At 34.5% G+C, this 21,440-nt stretch overlaps 1 protein-coding gene across 1 annotated transcript in view; it reads right to left on the bottom strand.

Moving 5' to 3' along the window:
- Positions 1 to 21,440, bottom strand: part of Pkhd1 (PKHD1 ciliary IPT domain containing fibrocystin/polyductin) — a 429,388-nt gene that overhangs the window by 232,459 nt on the left and 175,489 nt on the right. Inside the window, exons 43-47 of the mRNA XM_076860094.2 lie at positions 20,438 to 20,550; positions 16,491 to 16,596; positions 10,311 to 10,445; positions 3,335 to 3,470; positions 765 to 1,011 (exon numbers count right to left, since the gene is read on the bottom strand). Of these exons, the coding sequence (XP_076716209.2) occupies positions 765 to 1,011; positions 3,335 to 3,470; positions 10,311 to 10,445; positions 16,491 to 16,596; positions 20,438 to 20,550 (737 nt within the window). The remainder of the gene's footprint in view (positions 1 to 764; positions 1,012 to 3,334; positions 3,471 to 10,310; positions 10,446 to 16,490; positions 16,597 to 20,437; positions 20,551 to 21,440) is intronic.

Here is a 21,440-nt window from a genome sequence, read left to right as displayed (position 1 = left end):
AAATAAGATGCCAATGTGGTCTGACTGAATTACGTGACTTAATATTCATGGAGTTAGGACACTTAAAATAAAGGAAGGAAATAAGTGTGGCTAAATATATACAATGCATTTGAAATAGGTAAAAGAGAGAACCCTAGACACTCAGCAATCATTACCTGGAAATTAAAGAGGGCAGAAGCAATCTTATTATGCATTATAAACAGCCCAGCTGCTGACTTAATGGTACTTTGAGTAGTATAACCAAGGAGTCCTTGCTTCAATATTAATAGGAAAGGTATTGTACGAATCCAATAGTTCATGAAATTAACAAGGAAAATGAACTGGGAGCAACTTTGCAAGTAATAGGAGGCATCAGCCATTGCTTCCCTGGAGCACAGTGAGCACTTAAAGACAGCGTGGAGACAGTGCATGTATATAAATGAGAATGGACATTATTGGAATTTTCTCAATAATATTTTTAATTTGAATATATTTCAAATTCTCTGTTGGTTGCAAATCTTTTAAAGAAGAAGCTGTTATCTCAAAATGTTCATAAGAGTTTATGGGTATTGGATCTGGCCCAAAGATATTGACAGTTGCCATTTGAATCAGGCTGAAACTATCAGAAACATGTGAGTGAAAGTATCCAAATTATTCACACTTCACTTTTATGGAACTAAAGACTTTAAATAGTCAGAAAATAATTTCTTTATACAAGCCTCAATAACCCAAATGACCCACACATGCTCACTGGAAAACTAAAATTTATAATTAATTCTACTTACAAACCAATGGACACGCGATGAAAGAGAACATCTTCCCCACAGACACTGCCAGGGACAATCTGACTGAAGCTTGCACTGACCAAACAAGAAGCGGAAAGGGTTTCCATAGAGGCCAGAATGTGACTTCTATTTTTCCCAGAGAGAGAACCATCCAAGTCTTCCAAAATTGCTGCATGAGGAAATGGAAATGCTACTAAGTTTGAAGAGTCTATAAACTTCAACTGGTTGGTCTTCACAGTAAATCCACCTACAAATCAACAGCATGAGACAATTATCACAAATGACAACTCAATTCACCAGGCTCATTTTAATACTTTTAAGCTGTATATTTATACAGTTTTATAATTCACTCCCTTATTCGAAATGGAAATGCTACTAAGTTTGAAGAGTCTATAAACTTCAACTGGTTGGTCTTCACAGTAAATCCACCTACAAATCAACAGCATGAGACAATTATCACAAATGACAACTCAATTCACCAGGCTCATTTTAATACTTTTAAGCTGTATATTTATACAGTTTTATAATTCACTCCCTTATTCATTCAAGAAAAAAACACCACAAGTATTTATGACAGGTTATGTGTGCTTGAGATACTGAGGGACCAGAGAGCAGCATTGCTTAGCTGTCAAGCACCCTGTGCTCTATGGTAGTGGTTCACTACCAGGGGTGGTTTTGCTCCCCAGGGCACATTTGGCATCATTTGGAATTGGTTTTGGCCATTACAACTGGAGGGAGGATTGACAGTGCTACTAGCAATTAGTAGGTAGAGCCCAGGAATGCTGCAAACCTTTCTACAATGTATAAGACTGTCCACATGACAAAAAACTATCTGGCCCTAAATACCAATAATATCAAGGGTAAAAAACACTGGTATTGTGGGAAATAGAGACAGAGAACACTAATTTATCAAATACTAAATACTAAAGGTGCTATACTCCAGTCTTGCAATCTTTCAGCTTCTGTTCCTCTCTGGTGACTCTAATCCTATCAGCAAAACTTTTAACTGTGATGTATATACTTTAAACATTCACCTTCAAAAGCAAGATTTGATTAGTCATTTGTATAAATAGTAACACACTTTTAATGTATTAGCTCTAGGGCTATACTTCTTAGTGCTTTCCCTAACATCACCACCAGGTGATTCTTTGGTACTTCCAGCCCAGTTGCCCTGGAAGAAGCAGTGATTGTTTCAAACACACATACCTGTCACTAAAAAAGAAAAACTGAGTATATACTTTATAGTACATATGATGTTATGTTGTTATATATATTATAAAATATTGAAAAAAGGAAATAAAAAAGAATAAGACATAAATTGAGACTAATATTGCCATTTTGCATTAGCAGTACATGCAGTAAATACAGCTATGTAGGAAAGACTCCACAATTCTACCTCTTGAAATATGTGTAGTTCACCTAATAACACAACCACCCATAGCTCTACACTTCAGACATATTGGAGGATTTTAGTGATTCCCCAAACACACTTATCTTTAGAATCTCTATTTTTTTGCATATGCTAATTTTAATACCTAGGCATTTCCCTCTGCCTACTTCCCCTTGCAAACATCTATTTACCTTTCAAAACCCTACTCAAGTCACCCATGAAGTCTTACATTCTCTCTCCCTGGACCCCTTTGCTAACTGTGTTGGTTCTCTGATATTGTACTCATCACTCTCTATACAATGATGGAAAAAATGGTATTTGTTTCAGTGACTTATGAATGATATGAAACAGTAAAGCTATTAAAGAACTGTAGAATTTTGATTTGAAGTATTTGCCATAAGGCATTTTTTATTTATACAATTTATTTTTTAAATTTTAAACCTAGATACCTCTCAAATAAGAACAATCTTTGATTCTGCCTATGTAGGGGGAAAAAAAGTCAAGTGAAGACTTGCTGATTATTCATTTAATTAAAAAAAACAAACAATTATCTAAATTGGTGATTTAAACCACAAGAGCATATTTACTTGAATTACTTTGCTTGGCTGTTTACAATGATCAGATAAACTAGATTGCTCTCTACCTCCTTCCACTCATGAGTCCTCCAAGGTATTTCTTACCACCTCTGAGATGTGGATAGCAAGTAAGCAAGAATGCTATGGCTCTAGTTGTGCATATATCAAGCATTAAGCTGCTGAAAACATCAAGCACTTGAACTGGCTCCTTCAGAAGGGGTTGTATAAAAGTGAGTTTATGCCCATGTGTCCATTTATTCATGTTATAAATGAACTGTTCTCTAGGTACCATGCTCTCCAGTATGTACTAGCAATAAAACATTGAGCAAGAGAGCCTTTATGAAGCTCAGCATTCAACTGAGACACAGCAACATACTAATAGAATCTGATGGGCATCATGACAAGCAGAAGATAGGGAACTACAGAAATGACATGGGAGTACTGGGCCTCCTTTAGGAGTTCTTTTAAGAAGCCAGAGCAACAGTTTCTAGTGATGCAATCTTGGATCTGAAAGAAATATTGACCCACAAAGGATTTGCCACTATTTATCATGTTCACTTGAACATTGGCCATGTTTACCATCTCCCCTGTCTATTCAAACTTACCCTGTCCTTGGGAACAGCCTGAACAGGTTCTTATGGCCACACAGTTGATGAGATCAAAATTAACAAAGGTTGTGTTAGAAACCAGCAGTTCCCATCTTTTGGGAGTTTTAATCCCAGCTGACATACAAAGACTTCCCTGTGAATTTTTTTAAGAACAGAAAGAAAAAGCAAAGAAAGTAATATGGATTATGAATGATATATAGTAAACATAAAAAAGAATAGAAAAACAAACTACAGACTAAGAGAAAATACTTGTCAATCACATATAAGACAAAGATCTTTGATCCAGAATATAAAAAGAACCTGCATAACTCAATAGCAATAAAAAGAAAATTTATCTTAAAAATTAAAAAAATTAAAAGACATTTTCTTAAATAAAGTGGAAATATTAGCACATGAAAAAATGTTTAACATAATATTCATTAGGGAAATGAAAATTAAGATCAAAAGAAGATACATTCACTATATACTTATTAGAATGATTAAATAAAAAAGAGTGCTGCTGATGAGGAACAACTAAAATGCATACGTTGCTGGTGGAATGCAAAATGGGACAGCCACTGAGGAAAACAGTTTGGCAGTTCCTTATAAAGTTAAATACACTCTTCACATAAGATGTAACAATTTAACCCCAAGGTGTTTACCTTAGAGAAATTAAAACTTGCATTCACACAAAAACCTTAAATAAATGATTATGATTCCACTTATAACCTTCAAATCTCAAGAACAACTCAAATGCTTTTTTTAGACATGGAGGGATAAACAACCCATATTACATCTATCACTGCTCAGTAACAATAAAGAAGTTAAAAAAAAAGATACTTGAAACAAATCGCATAATTTCCCAAACACATTTGGGTATGAAAAAAAGCCAATTCAAAAGTTAGGTGCCATATGATTCTGAAAACAAAGTTTTGAGATGAAATTCAATTCACTGCTTCTGCCAGCAGGTGCAGCTGCAGCTGAAAAGAGGCAACTCTTAATAGCAGACCATACCATCCAGACAGAGCAGACCCCTACAGCTCACTGTCAATTTTTCTTCTTTCAGGGTCCTTGTCTTGTGAATTCAAAAATTCAAGTATACAGACAAGGATGACTGAATGTAATAGCAGGATTTATTTATGAGCAGAATAGGAACACAACTAATGCATTGCAATAAAAAACCTGGTATCAGGTTTTTTCCTCTCTGAGAGTGCAAGTCTAGGGGTTTATATAGTACTTGGATCACTGCTATAGATTCAAACTTAAGCTAATTAGGGTTTGACAGATGTAAAATGCTATTGGTCCAATTCTATTCAAATTATGGTTTGGAACCCAACCACCGCTATTGGTCAGCTCTCCAAACCAGACTTCCTTTCGGGTCTGCCTACTTCCATTTTCTCCAGGGAGCAGGAGATTGAGGTTGTGAGATGGTCTGTGCTTGCAGGTTCTGGGCTACATTGCTGCATGGAGCCAGCTTCTGCAGCAGGCATCCATACAGTGCCCAGGCTTGATCGCAGAAGGGTGACCATCAATGTGCCTTGGCTCTGGTCATGGTTGTCACCTGCGCTCCAACCTACATGAGCTGTTTATTCCACTGCTCCCCCCTTCTTCTGCCGCTTCTGGACAGGGACCAGAGGTTTGGCAGCTTGAGAGCCATGTCAATTCCACTTATATAGTTTTTGAAAAGGCAGTTAGACACAGGAAGTAGATTAGTAATTGCCAGGAGTCAGAAATGAGAAGAGGATGTGGCTCCAAAGATGGTGCTCCACAGAATTCAGATTGATGTAACTGACTTGCTGCATCTTGACTGTGGTGGTTATGGTTATATATATTTGTAGGTGTTTAAAATTCTGAGAATTATTCATCAAAAATGTCAGGTTTGTCATAGTCAATATAGAAAAATAAACTATCACAAAATGTTGGATTCAGTATATGCTCAAGTACCCTTAAAGAAAATATGAATTTCAAATACAAATTCTAGATTTGTTTTTCAGGTCTATCATTGTTTAAATAAAAAGCTTAAAATAAAAAAATAATAATAACGTTTGAAATGAAAGAAAAGCTGCTTCTAAGCTTTCCCATAAAAGCACTTCAACAAACCCCATTCAGTCAATTTCTTAGGGACTTGCTCACTGTTCCATTGTTAAAAATAGTCACATTTTGAGAATCAGTAGAGTTTTTATAAAAGCTTTCAACATGAAAAACAGTGACAAAAATAAACATCAGTGGGACAAAAAAAAGAAGAAGAAAATACCAAATGGAGACAAAGATACTGTAGAGATCAGAGGAAAATTTAAACAGCATCATTAATAACTTAAGAGAAATAAGTATAGCCATGAAACAAACAAAAGAACTCTTAAGAGAATTCTTTAAAAAAATAAAAATAGGAGAGTAGAAATAAAAAACTGAATAGAAAAATTAAGGTAATATCTTAAAAAGCAGGACAAAGAGACAAAGAGATAAAAAATCAGAAAAATATTAGGAAAGCAATCTATATAGCCAAGTATTCAAATAATAATATTTTAAGTAAAAAAGAAGAAAATATAAGGGAGACAGTTATCAAAGAAATAATTGAATATAACTTCCTAAAAAGGAAGGGTAAAATTTTTCAGTCCTCAAAGGCCCACTCAATACCTAACTCAGTAGCTAGAACAAAGAGCCACACCAAAAACATGGTATTGATGTAAAACACTGGGACAAGGATAAAGTTCCAAAAGCTCCCAAGAAAGAAAAACATAAATGGTTACATATAAAGTATCCAGAATCTGAGTATCTTAAACCATCATCCTCGAGACTAGAAGCTGGAATAAATAGTGTTTACCCTCAAAAATTTAGAGAAAAGTTAACTCTAATCTGGAATTTTATAACTGACAAAGTACCAATAAGGGGTTTTCTATAGGTAGCTCAAAATTTTCACCTTTTAAACTTCCCTTTCCTCATGAAAGTTACTACAGGCTATGCTCTAGCAAAATGAGAAAATAAACTAGAAAGAAAGAGGGAAGAGGTGGGAATGAGGACCAAGAATTCCAACACTATAGAAATATAAAGGAAACCTCCAGGGCATGGAAAAGAGAGATTCCAAGGTACATGAGGAGACCCTCTCAGGTTCTGCTGGTGTGAGCACTAACCATCTGCATGGCTGCCTGGCACCATCCACTAAAGATGAAGGGGTACTCTACAATCAACAATTTTACAACTTCACTTATTTTCCACAGAAATGTATGAACATGAACACCAAAAGACATGTAGAAGGATATTGATAGAAGATAGCAAAAATAAAAAAAAAATCTAATAGTCATCAATAGTAACATACCTTTAAAAACAGAAAGACATGTAATGATTGGAATAGTCATAAAATAGAATAGTATGTAATGGTTGGAATAATAAATTAGTGGAACACAATAAAGACATAGTTGAATCTCACAGACATAAGTATTGTGCCAAAGAAGCCAGGTGAAGTAGAGCTACATGTTCTATGAATCCTTTGATACAAAATTTAAAAGAAAGAAAAGTTAATCTGTATCAATGTGAGTCTGTATAACACTTCCCCTCTGGCTGTAGAGTTATGGGTAGGATTTGGAATAGGGGGACAGGAGGGCTTCAGAGGAACCCATAATGTGCTATTTCTTCATCTGGGTGATATTTACATGGTTGGTTTGCTCTATAAAAATCCACTGATTTTTTTCCCTTGTGGTTTATGCACTTTTCTTCATAAATATTATATTTTCACAAAACATTTATTTTAAAAAGTAGGACAAATACTAGGGGAAAGTAACACAGAGCATAAAACGCTAAAGAAAGACGCTGAGCAGTTGAAGGTCCTTGAAATGCACAGGTAATGTTCATGTGTGCTAATGTAATTGAGACCTTCATTAAGATAAGCAAGCATGTTAAAATATAAGACCAAGAGCAAAGACAATCAAAACAGAACAAATAATTTTCAAATGAGAAACTATTGAAGAAATACAATGCAAGACAAATCAAGTTAGAAAAGTCAGGAAAGAGAAAGAAAACGGATTGCAAAATTGGAAGCACAGAATAAGATGGTAGGAAAAAAAATGCAAATATATGAGAGACATCAGCATGAAGATGGTAATTGAAACCACAAGAGCAAATGAGATTTCTCCCAGGGAGAGCAAGTATGATGAGAAGAGAGGGGGCCCTACACCAGACTTTAGGGAAACAAAAAGATGAAAGGTCTAAATTGAGGAAGACAGATCCACAAGTGAAAATGGAAACTAAATACCAGGGAAGAAGGAGAAAGAATAAAGCATCCCCATCAGCCCCTGCCTGATGCCTGATAAGATATTTTTAAAAGTACCATCTTCTGCTCAAATTAATTATAATAGCAACAGAAAGACAATCACTCCAAAGATAGTTCAAAAGGTGGGTGACCATAGATTAAATCCAAATCAGGGTATTTCTGAGTCTGAAAGGGGATGCTAATTAGATTGAATGTCAGGAGAGAGGATATCAACACACTGCTCAACCAAACTGAGATGTGTAGCAATACCATAGTGCATCTTTTCATGTCAATTAAAATATTCTATATAGATTGGGTGTGAGAGTACCAAATAAACCCTTTCTAATGATAAAAAAAAAAAGTTCTTCTAGATATTGATATCTATTTGAGGACATGAATCCCTGATAATAGAATGCTATGAATTAAGTGTAGGTGAGAGGCCTATACATGGAAGGGGTCAAATACTCTGAAAATCTTAATTCCTAAAGGAATGTCAGGCATGAGAGAGAAATCTCAGGAATGAGAGATAGAGGCTGAAGTCATAGTTCTACAACCTCAGGTCAGGTATTTCTACCTGCTCCACCCACTTCAAACAACTGATTCCTAGCAATAAAGGGATTAGCAAAATAAATTTCAGAAATGTGTTAATTAATGATTAATGGATATCTTTCTTATTTGTTTTAATCCCAGAATTTCTCAGAACCTGTAATTTTTTTCTTTCTTTTTTTAAATGAATTTTTTGTATGTCTTTAAGGTTTATAATATGATGTTATGGGATACATATAGATTGTAAAATGGTTATTACAGTGAAGCAAATACCACATTATCTCATATATTTACTATTTTTTACAAGATCAACTAACATTGATTTATTTTTTAAAAATTGCCAATGCAATTTTATTAACTAGAGTCTTCATATTGTACATTAGGTTTTATTTAAGGTTTTGGAAAACAGACAATATGGAAAGCAGCATAGTATAGACATAATTAATCTTCTTTCCCAGACATATTCTTGGGGCTAGGCACTTCTAGAGAATGCTTCAGAGAATATTGGTGTAGGCACCAATGCATGTTCATGGCAAAGCCATTTGCCATATATAATCAAGATTATTGGATCAGAAGTTGGGAAGATATCAAAGTATCCCTGAATCTGAAATACCAGGCATAGACCTTGAGCTGTATTTTGATTCCCCAAAGTTTCCATTTTTTTACCTGCAAATTGAGAAATTCTACTCAGATAATCTTTTAAGTAACACTGAGCTATGAAATCGCATGGCTTTAAGATTTGTATGACTAACCAGTATCTAGATTTCTCTAGAACAATAGAGTTTAACATTTTGTATCAGAAAACTCTTGTCCTGCACTTGTTAAAAGAGGTTTTTTTTTTTTTTTAAACCCTCAGCTACACTGCTTTCCTAGTGAGTTGTACCCCAGGCATGTGATTATTTGTGATTATCTCATGATAAGCACCCTTTTATCATAATTTATATCTTAATTTATGTCACTCTCCCTTTAATTATGATGTCTATTTAACATCAATTAAGATATTCAGCAGCATTAATTTACCAGGACAGTTATCCAATTTGATGGGTGTTTTGTTTCTAGCATCTATTCTAAAGTTATTCTGGAAAGTTCAAGGGCCTTTGATCTACCAGTGTCACAAAATATAAATCTGAGTGCCATCCTTTCTTGGAAACTATAGTCTGAAAAGACTCATCCTTTGAGTTGGTGACCCTATACTAGAAAAAAAATGAAATGGCAGGTTCCTGCTTTCAGAAAGGATGATTTAAAAGAAATTGAACTAAGGAAAATTTAAAATCAAATATAGAAAAATGTATCTCAGTAAGAAAATGGTGTTCTAAATGATAGTGTTTCTATTTAGAGCTATGCAATAATCTCCAGTGGATGCATAAGCCAATAATTATCATTTAAATTTCAAATGGACAACATATTCAGCAACAAACTGAAGAGAAAGTTTTTTCCATGGTTCCCAGGAATGTTAGAGGCCTCTTCTGTCTATGATTTTTCGGACAATATGATTGCTAGTATGTAGAGTGCTCTTTCTGAAGCAAGAATATAGGAGTTCCATAAAGGACTAAAGCCTAAGAGATTACTGTAGTCTGAATTCTTTTAAGGAGAACTAGGACTGCTCCCTTGGGACATATACTTTGTCTCATCTGCATTCTGATACCCTGACCATTCAAAGGAGGAGACATCTTCTATAGTCTAATTTTTATGTAGAACCCACACTTAAACAAGAGCTAGGGAATACATACAGAATCTTATGGTACTATAACAAACTGTGTAAATTTATATTATCTGATTCAGTCTCTGGGCACCTTAAATGGAGTAAGGGTCTTATTAATAAAATGGTAAAACATGAAACAGAGAAACAATATGAAACTATACTATATTATAATCCTTGTATGGTTAGACAAAATTAAATTATTAGGTTCAATATAGAAATTAATAGTAAGCCTGAAATGTAATCAAATAAGAATTCTTCTAGCTATTATTTTATTATTATTTATAAGGACCCAACACTGAAACCCTGAGTTTCAGTGTATATTTGAATCTTATTGTTAATACCATCACTGTTACAAATAAAAAGCTCTTCTAGTTTTTACCAGTTAAATATAAGATCCACTAAAGAATAGAATTAAAATTACACATCATGGATCATAATGGATCCCTGCCCATATGATTCTGTTTTTATGGACAACCTATAAACAATCACACTAAAGCACTTACCTTTTGGTTAAAATGACCAAGTAATAAACTGTCAGTAACCAAAGTATTTGCATCACTTTCCAAGATGTCAATTCCAAAGTCTCTACATGAATAAACTTGGAAATTTTTCAGGTGAAGATTGCTACTTCTAAAAATCTATAAGATAAGAGCATATGTTATGGCAAAGGTCTGAGTTGTGGTTTGTCTTACAGTATTCCTGAAACTTCTTTAATTATCAATTAATATAAATAAGCATTTTATGCCATTTTTAAGCAACTTTTATTCATGCATATACATATAGACATTGCCACAAGGTCAGCACCAACTAGTCCCCTTTGTTTATACCCCCTTTGTACTTTCCAGTTCTCTTCAAAGAATTAATATGTTGAAAGGTCAGAGTGGATTCTTCACCTATTTAAAATAGTTTTACAGTGCATAAAAAGTACATAATTAATGCAGAAAAACAGCACCCGGGAATTTCAGTGCTTAGCGTTTTCTTCAATACAGTATATATTAACTCATAGAGTCAGCAGATTGTAAATATAAAATAAATAACTTAGCATGGCTACAGATTGTGTGTGGACTCAGCATATGGTACATATGTACATTTATGACAACTGGGCTGTATGTGCTCAAGTAGTAACAAAATTAGTTTGTTAATGTTGAAAGAATCCCACTGGTCTATATGATCTTAGGTAAGATATTTAACTTCTCATAGGCTTTGGTTCAAACATCTTTAAAATCAGGGTGCAAGTCAGAACTATCATTAAAACTAAGAGTCATCCCTTTTTCATTAATATAATCAATAAAACCAATTTGTTAATTATAATAATGAAATGTATTAATTATTCATTAAAGAGTATCATACCTTTACTGGAAGTTTCTTATTAATTAAGGCCAAGGTATCCTTAATTTGATTTATCATACTATCATTCTTCTACATGTCAATCAGTCTTTGTATTTGAAATTTCCATTATGCATGACATATATATTTTCTATAAAATGATAGTTCTTTGAAGGCATAGGTTTACTTGAAACAAGTAGGTATGGTATGAGCTGAAAACTGATAACAGCTATTACCTAATTATAGACATCCACAAATATGCCCTTTTTGCAAATATATTCATGTTCAAAACCAGCTAACACCTAGCATGAGCTAGGAAATGTGCTGATTTGAAAAGGAAACCAATATACAATAGAAAAATGCATCTATTTTTAGAGACAATTCATCTTTAACAGTGTGCTGTCAATTTGCCCTCTTCTAGAAGTATTACTTTGCATTTATGAAACTTGATGAAAAGAAGGTACTTTTTCAATTTTATTTAATGTAGAAGTGTCAAATCACTTGCTTGGAATTAACATTTTTGCTGTGAGACTTTAGCAAGTATTTTACCCCTTAGATACTTTTACATACAAAAGAAATAAAATAACCTCAAGGTTAAGATTATTAAAAGGGAAAAGTTTCAAAAATCTTAACAATATCATCAAATAGATACAGCCTCATGTTTACACACAATAGAAAATTTCTGTTCAACTTCACCCCTCATCAGGGAAATGCAACATAAAACCATAATGAAAAATCACTTCAAAACTTTCAAAATGACTATAACCAAGAAGGAGAAAGATAATGGTTGGTGAGGATGTGGAGAAAACGGAGCCCTTACACTCTGATGGAGGGAACACAAATTAGTATACCACTATGGAAAACAATGTGAAGTTTCCTCAAAAAAGTAAAAACAAGAACAATTATGTAACCCAGAAATCCTACCACTACATATATATCCAAAGGAAATAAAGATCAATATGTTGAAGAGACCCCTGCATCCACCTATAGCACCATTCACAATAGCCAAGATGTGGAAGCAACCTAAGTGTCCATCACTTAATGAATGGAAAAAGAAAATGTGATGCTACTCAGATTTAAACAAGAAGGAAATCCTGTCATTATTGTGATAACATGGATAAATCCAAAGGATTTAATGCCAAGTGAAAAAAGCCAGGCAAAGAAAGGCAAATACCACATATTCCCATTCACATATGAAATCTAAAAAAGTCAAACACAGAATAGAATGGGGTTTGGAGGAGGGGAACAAAGAATGGGAATATGTTAGTCAATAGATACAAATTTTCAGTTAGGTGGGAGGAGTAAATTCAAGAGAAAGATTGTACAACATGGTGACTATAGTTAATAACAACGTATTATATATTAGAAATCACTAAGAGAGCAGATCTAAAGTGTACTCATCACTAAAAGTAAGTATGTGAGTTAATGCACAATTTAGCTCAATTTAGACATTCTTTATACATGTTTCAAAACATGATAATGTACATGATAAATATTTACAATTTTTGTCAATTAAAATCAATTAGTAAAAATAAAATAAAATTAATCCAATGAGAAAAAAATAGGAATTTTACTAATGGAATACTCTGTTCTAGTATCTATATACATAACACTTGGGTATAAATGATCAGAAATAATGGGAGTTTATGAAATTTATATACAAATGTAGTTTTGATGATGTAATGGGCACTTTTTGGTATAATTTTTGAGAGACATCATTATCAACATCAGTGTATTACTTTCCAATCCTATTTAGTGAAACTCACAATAATAATAGCTAGAGTTCATGAGCATTCAGGAAGATCTTGTGGGCATTTTATATTCAGGGACTTACTGTTATCATCATTATCATCATCATCATCATCATCATTTTTTGATGCATAAAATTGTACATATTTATAGGGGCCATGTGAATTTTCAATACCTGTATAGAGTATATAAGGTTCAAGTCAGGACAAGCTTATCTGTCTCCTTAGATACCTATCATCATTCCTGTGTGTGTACAGAAAACATTCAATACCTTTCTAATTTTTTTTGAAATATACAATACATTAGGATTATTATTCTACTGTGCTATTTCACCAGAACTATTTCTCCTATGGAATTGTAACTTAGTACTTAGGTATTTATTTAACACTCAAAATAAATATTCTTTAGCTACTATTACTGTCTCCATCTTACCAATGAAGCACAAGTTAGGGAGGATTTTCTCAATCATTAAAAGAAAATGGGAACATTTGAGATTTTGCATAACCAGATACATAGGATATTACCTTTTTGTAAATAGCTTTATTAAAACATAATTCATATTCTATACAGTTCACCTAACTTACTTTACAATTCAGTGGTACTACTATATTCACAGATATGGGCGAACATCACCACAGTCAACTTTAGAACCTTGTTTTCAGTTCAAGAAGAAAGCTCATGCATGCCCTTTTAGCTATCATTCCTCCTTCCATTTCCACTATTATCCCCGACCCTCCACCCCTAAGTAAGTATTAATTGTTTCACCTCTGTAGCCTTCCCTATTTTGGATTTTTAGTTGGGGAAAATAACATAGGATGATTTTTTTTTCTGTTATTGACTTTTATCATTTAGCATAATGTTTTCAAGGTCCCTTCATATGACAGCATATGTACTTCACTTCTTTTTCTGGGTGAAGAATTTTCCATGGCATGAATCTGTCACACTTTATTCATCTGTCCACTGATAAACATTTGGGTTGTTTCTGTCCTTTGGCTATTATGAATAATGATACTGCTATAAACATTTGGATACAAGTTTCTGTTTGTACATATTTTTAAAATTTTTTTCTTAGGCATATTCCTAGGACTGTAATTCATGAGTTATATGGTAACTTTACTTTTAATCATTTAAGAATCTGCCAGAATATTTCCTGAAAAGGCTGGACCATTTTAAACTCCCAACATAAGTATTTAAGAATCATTTTTCCACATCCTCACCAACTACTTATCATCTTTGTTCAGGACACTTAGTAGGTATGGGGTGGTATCTCATTTAGGGTTTGATTTGCCTTTCCCTAATGACTAGTGATGTCACACATTTCTTCCTGTGGGGTAGTGAGCAGACCACAGTGGTAGAATGTTTGCCTAGCATGCATGAAGTCCTGGGTTTAAAAGGCAGCATAATAAAAATTAAAACAAAAAAAATTCTCCATGTGATTATTGAAGAGCTTATTTACAGAGGTGTATGTTCAGATCACTACCTTCATTTTTTAATTGGATCATTTGTCTTTTTATTGTTAAGTTATAGCAGTTAACAGTAATCTTTATGTATTTAAACTACATAATTTGCAAACATAACCTACCATTCTATAGGTTGTTTCACCTCTGTAGCCTTCCCTATTTTGGAATTTTAGTTGAGTAAAATAACATAGGATGTCTAGATAGTGGCACTAAATTTTCTTAATTTTGATAAAGTCCAATTTATCTGCTTTTTTTCCTATCACCTGTGTTTTTGGTGTTATCTTTAAGAATTCATTGCCAAATCCTTAGTCAAGAAGATTTATCCTATGCTTTCTTCTGAGTGTTATAATTTTTGCTTTTACATTTAAGTCCTTGATTCATTGAGCCAATTAAAAATAGTACGAGATAAGGATTCTATTCATTCTTTTGCATGAGGCGCACTGGTTGTCCAAATGCCATTTGTGAGAAAGACTGTTACTGTTCCTGTCCTCATTGAGTGGTCTAAACATCCTTCATCAAAATTCATTTGATCATAAACCTAGGGGCTTATTTCTAGACTCTCAACTGTATTCCACTGCTTGGTTTATCTACTCTTGTTCCATTACCTGTCTTGATTATCATCACTTTGTAGTAAGTTTTCAAGTGGGGAAGAATAAATCTTGATTCTTTACTCAGGATTATTTTGGAGATGATTACTTTCTAAATTCCCTGCCATCATGCTTTTTATTTAGTTTTTTTTTTTTTAATTTTTCCTCATAAGAGTGAAGTTCCAAAGACCTTCTTATTATTTCAACTCTTTGACTCACTAAACTTAAGTGCACAAGAGCTCAATCTGTATGGGCCTGTTTTTTCTTTCACAGGATTAGAATTCCTGATGGCAGACCCTTAAAAAATAAAATAAAATAAAATAAAAACTATCTTCAATAAATGTCTTTTAATGGTCTTGTTTCATTGGAGATGTCCTCAAGGACAGGGAACACAGACTGTAAACCTGTGTGTCTAGTAGACTTTTCATCCTTTGTGGGAGACAAAGTGTTTCATAAAATTAAATGACAACAGGCCAGGTGTGGTGGTGGCAAACACCTGTAATCCCAGAGACTCAACAGGCTGAGGCAGAGGGATTGCAAGTTCAAAGCCAGCCTCAGCAAAAGCAAGGTGCTAAGCAACTCAGTGAGACCCTGTCTCTAAATAAGATACAAAATAGGGCTGGGGAGGTGGCTCAGTGGTCCAGTGCCCTTGAGTTCAATCCCTGGTACCACCTCCCCCCCCCAAAAAAAAAAAAAAGAAATGAAAAAAAATACCAAAAGCAAGTGGTAGTCTTCCAGTTATTCATATTTTGAGCTTTCTTATTTACAAGTGTCTCCTTCTTATTGGATATATAAAATAAATATTTGACTTTAATTGTAAGCTAATTATATGATTTTATTTTATTTCATGAATGTGCTATAAAAAAATTTTCATTTATATATCTTTGGCTTCAAATTTCTAAGACCAGATTTCAGAGACCAAGTGTATGCAATTCATACAGAATCAACTTAACCCTGGATTGTTTTATATGTTGCTAATAGCATCGAACATACAAGTGTCTTCTTAAAAAAATCATTGTGATAATAAAGCATAAATGATTAAACATGAAGAAAGTTCAACTTATTGATTAAAGTAAGGATGGCAGCTTGAGCTGGAATTGTGTTCTCATGATGAGCCATGCTTCTTCCTAAGACAGGTATAGGCATTACTCAGGATATTAGAGTATCCGGTGTGCAACAATATATCTGGACTGTGAACTTGCTTGTGCTATTAAGCAACTATGTGACATTTGACAAATTTTATATTTTATACTTTGATTTATTATCTGCAAGTAGGTATGGGAAAGGAAGAATGGATGGACCTCTGAAATCCCTAATTCATCCTAGTTATTAAATACTATTTTCTACTGGGGTTGTCCCATAGAGAAACTGACTTAACCCTAGATGACCGACAAGACTTTGTTCATTCAACTACTCCATATACACCTCTGATGCCATTGGTGTTGTGACATGTCAGTGCCACCTTCACCAGTAAATCATCCCATTCATTAGAAGTATGTAATAAACTGTCAGAATAAAACAAGAAACAGCTTTAGTTTTTCAAAAAGCTAATGAAACTTACCTGGGCACCACCTGCACTTCCCCAAACCATGAAGTTTTGGAGCACAGTGGGGCCAGAATCATTGTCCCAGGGTGGCTGAAATTTAGGATATACAAAGAGACCATACCTAGAAAGTGAAACAAAGAATAAAACTAAGCCAATTGCTATTTTCTAACTTCCTAATTTTTCACATTGGAATTACAAAAGCTTTATGTGTTTTTATTTTTTTAAATGATACATAATAATTGTTTGTTTTCTGTTTATTCATTTTTTGTTGTTGTTTTCATTTGCTTCTTTGTTTGGGTACTAGGGGTTGAACCCCGGAGCATTCAACTACTAACCCTATCTCAAGAACTTTTTATTTTTTATTTTAAGATAGGGTCTTGCTAAGTTGCTTATGGCCTTACTAAATTGCTGAGGCTGGCCTTGAATTTGAGATCCTCCTGCCTCAGCTTCCAGAGTCTCTGGGATTATTGATTCAGAATAATTGTACATATTTACAGAATTCATATGATCCTTCTATGCATGTACACATTATATAATGTTCATATAGGGTAAGAATATCTACCTCCTCAAACATAATTTCTTCATGATGAGAATATGCAAAATCTTTTCTTCTTGATTTTTTGAAATATACATTACATTATCATTTTCTGTAGCTAGCTCTCCCACAACACAAAGAAGGTGACATGGCACACTTAGTACCTAGGTCCAAAATATGTGGTAACTCTACCACAATTCTGTTGCATCTCTATAGAAGAGAATATCCAATCAGAATGTATGGCACCATATAGGGGAGGCAACAGGGCTATCAGGTACGGGGAGGACTAACACAGGGTATATAAAGCAATGCCCTGCTGTGCTAAGGATCAGCCTTTAGTTACGAACCTGCTGGGCCAGTGCCAGCACCAATAAACACGGCTTCCTGCTGAAAGCCCTGGTGTCCTGTCTCTCTGTGCAAGAATCCTACAACACAGCCAAGCCTGCTGTGTAACAGAACACCACAACTTATTTCTCCTGACTGTAACTTGGTACTTGATCCTTCTCCCTCCTTCTCTCCATAGACTCTGCTAACCTCTATTCAACTCTCAATTTAAGTGAGTTAAACTTTTTAGAATCCACATATAAGTAAGATCCTGGGGTCCTTGTCTTTCAGAGTCTGGTTTATTTCACTCAACATAATGTCTTCCAGCTTCATTCATATTGTCACAAATGACAGTATTTGACATTTTCTTAGAGCTTAAAATATTCCTCTGTGTATGTGTACCACATTTTCCTTATTCATCACTTGATAGACACATGGATTCTATTTCTTTGTTATTACAAGTAGTGCTAAAATGAACATGAGAGTACAGATGTCTCTTCAACAGACTGATTTCATTTTTTTGATACATACACAGCAGTGAAATTGATGGATCATGTGGTAGTTCCATTTTTAATTTTTTGAGGGCTCCTCAGAGTGTTTATCCACACATTATATTCCCACCAATACTGTACAAGCTTTTCTCTTTCTCCACATCCTGCCCAATACTTACCTTTTGTCTTTCTGATTATCTCTCTTCTAACAACTATGAAGTGTGATCACACTGTGATTTTGATTTGCCTTTCCCTGATGATTGGTGATTTTAAGAATTTTTTGTTTTATATATTTCTTGGTCACTTGCATGACTTCTTTGGAAAAAAAAATGTCAATTTAGTTCTATTGCCCCCACCCCTATTTTTGCTATTGAAGCATTTGCCTTATATATTCTGAATATGAATCCCTCATCAGACATAAAAGTAGTAAATATGAGAGAGTGGAGGTCACTAAGCCTGTGACCCTCCTCTCTGTCACTGCTCTTCCCTCAGCCTTTCTGATCTGTTGCCCTCTGGGGCCTGCATCTTAACAAAATGCAGCCTATAGGTTCCTTGTTATTCTATCAACCCCTCTGAATTCACCCTTCTTACATGAGTGGATACTGACCTTTGTAATCCTTTCACCTTTTGTTCTTTCTGGAATGCCTGACCATCACTGTACTCTGGGTAGGGATACTTTCTTCCCTCACATTCCAGAACTGCCCAGAGCTGCTGGATAAAATCTTCAGGGTCATAATGATAATTTCAACAGCATGTACTACTCCGGCCTCAACTGGCATCTCAACATTGCTGAGCAATTGTTCATAATCCTTATTCTATTCATCTTATCATTTAACATCATAGTTACATTACTAAAGTTATTTTCATAATTATTTATAGCTATCAAGTCTCAAGTTGCTATTACATTTCAGGTGCTCTCCTCAGTGTATCACATAAATCATTTCCAATTTTCATACCAAACTTTCTTTTTAAAAAAATTTTTTAGTTGTAGATGGACACAATATCTTTATTTATTTTTATGTCATGCTGAGGATCAAACCCAGTGCCTCACGTGTGCTGGGTGAACACTCTACCCCTGGGCCACAAGCCCAACCCCTCACACGGAACTTTCAATGCAGGTTTGTACCTATTTTACAAATAAGGTATCTGACTTAAAAAAAAAAAAAAATAGTGAATCTACTGGGATAGAGTTAAGGAATTTGAATCAGAATCTGATTCTGAAGACAGCATTTTTTACGTTTCTCAAATTCTTTCCCCCACCTGTTTCCCAAGTCCTTGCTCTTAGAAGGCCTTTCTGTCTACATAACAAAGACTTAACAAGTTTCTTCTTCTTTTAAAAGGAGCAAGTCATGAGCCCAGCCTCTTCTCCAAGACTATTTTCTCCACTGGGATCCTGAGTCAGACTCAGCAGCTTCCTAAGATCTTTGCATTGCCAGTTGCTTCAATCTCTTGGAAGTTTAATTGCTCTGTCTGTAAAATTCTCTCCAGGTACAACAGGAACAATCTGACCTGCTGCTTTCTCAAGTGACTTCTTCTTTCCCCTCGCCACCAAATTTTTATGATCCAAATGCTTACACAATTACAGTAGCTAAGACAAGCATGTACTGTAAGTGTTCATCAACAGATGAATGGATGGAGAAAATGTGGTACATGCTAACAGTGGAATATTATTTGGCTTTTAAAGAGAAAAGAATCCCCCTATTTGTAGCAATGTAGATAAACCTAGAGGATGCTATGCTGGACGAGGTTACATAACACTGTTAGTGGTAATGAATATGCTTGTAGCATAGATTTGACATTGGTTTCAAGGGTGTATACTTTCTCCAAATTTATCAAGTTGTACACACTACATATACACAGCTTTTTGTACATCAATCACACTTCAATAATGTGATTTAAAAAAAAAATAAATTGGCAGCATTAAATAAGAATATATAATGGTCAAGCAATCCGGGTAATGGGCCCCATCAACGTCTTTTTCATAAGTAAAGACCATGAGACTTTACTTATGAAAGTAAGTAAAAATGTTGGGAACATTCTAGTCAACCCCTTTGTCCAAGAGGGAAAATGGAAGGTGGGGATGAACCCAGAGGGATGTTACTGGAAGGATTAAAACTCAAAGACTAAAGAACCAAGCCAAGAGCCTTAACACTTTTCCAGCATCTGTTTAACATAGATTTTGACCATTTGCTTTGGTGCTTTTTTTAATGCCTGTTTAACATAAATTTTGGTCAATGATCAAAATCAAAAATCATACAGGCCCTCAGGCTAGCACACCAACAGGGGTTTTCTGCTATCAATCTCCCCCTCTCATGGGAGTGCTCTCTCTTATTTTCTTATCTCAATAAATCCTACTCCATTCACTCTTCCTTTCTGTCACTGTACATGGACTGTATTCTTCAAATTTGTGAGAAAAGACCCCAAAAAGCAGTCGGTGGCTTGCACAAACCCCATCCACCAACAGAAGCAGGGAATATAGTCTCATCTCAAAACTCCAGTTTCAGCATCATCAAATATCAAATGAAAATTTCAAAAGTTTTTCCCTTGTGTGAGAGTCCCAAAGAAAAATGCTAAATCACAAGCATTTCACATATGAATTTTCCCAAAGTTACCTTGTACAAGAATGTGCAATGTTCCGAGTGAATGACAGGAGCGGAGCTTGCGATGTTTGGCTGGTCACAAGATGAAAAAAGTATCCATAGCCAGAAGCACACACTCTGTTCCCCTACAGAAATTATGAAGAGTTTTTTAAAAACTGAAATATATTCCACATATGTTGAGGTTGCTGAAAAAGAAAAAAACTCTTTATTTGCAATGATTCTACATTTTTATACACTTTGTGTTAACATACTGAAACTCTTGTGGATTTATTTTTCCCCCTCAGGATCAAAATCTTTCCCACTCCCTTTCCTCCAGGCAGCTCACCTAGACCATAATTTGCACACTTCAAGAACTAGCATCTTTTATTGTCTACCTTTTAAGTTTGCACAGCGAGAGGGTTACATGTGACACTTAATCTGAGCCTCTCCTCTATGATATACACAAAGACACACAGTCAATGGTTTGGCTCTAAGCAGAAGACCAAATCATTGAGTTAGCCATGCTTGAGTTTGAGACATGGTGGCGGAGTTCAAGTACAAGCCAAATCTCCTCAAAGCCCTCTTGTGCTGCTTAAATTATTAAATCATCTTAATATTTCTTTATAGGATTTACTATCAAAATAATTTTGTGTCTTTTATATTTTCATATAAAATCTAAATTCTCTGTTGGACCACTGAGTTTGGGAATCTAATTTTGCACAAAGTAAACATAATGAGATTATTTTTGTAAATTCTAAGAAGTTTCTATAATATGTTCATAGCTATGTAATACAGTGTAAGATAGCTAAGAAAATTGACTTTCTAAAGGGTTTGATAGTGCACACAGATGTATTTTACTTGGCTTACCCAATGTTTCCAAAAATTTTTATTTTATTTCCAACATTTTAAAATTAGGAGACAATATAAAAAAAAAATCAAACTTTTAGCTTTTCTGAATCCAAATTCCTGTGGTGTGGTCCAGGATCAGCTGGAGATAAGAAGGGCCCACCTTCTTGGCCATGGATTATCTCTCTGT

Source organism: Callospermophilus lateralis, chromosome 6 (genome assembly GCF_048772815.1).
Source record: "Callospermophilus lateralis isolate mCalLat2 chromosome 6, mCalLat2.hap1, whole genome shotgun sequence".
NCBI lineage: Eukaryota > Metazoa > Chordata > Mammalia > Rodentia > Sciuridae > Callospermophilus > Callospermophilus lateralis.
Note: the sequence above shows the minus strand (reverse complement) of the source record. Positions and strands in the feature narration are given on the sequence as shown.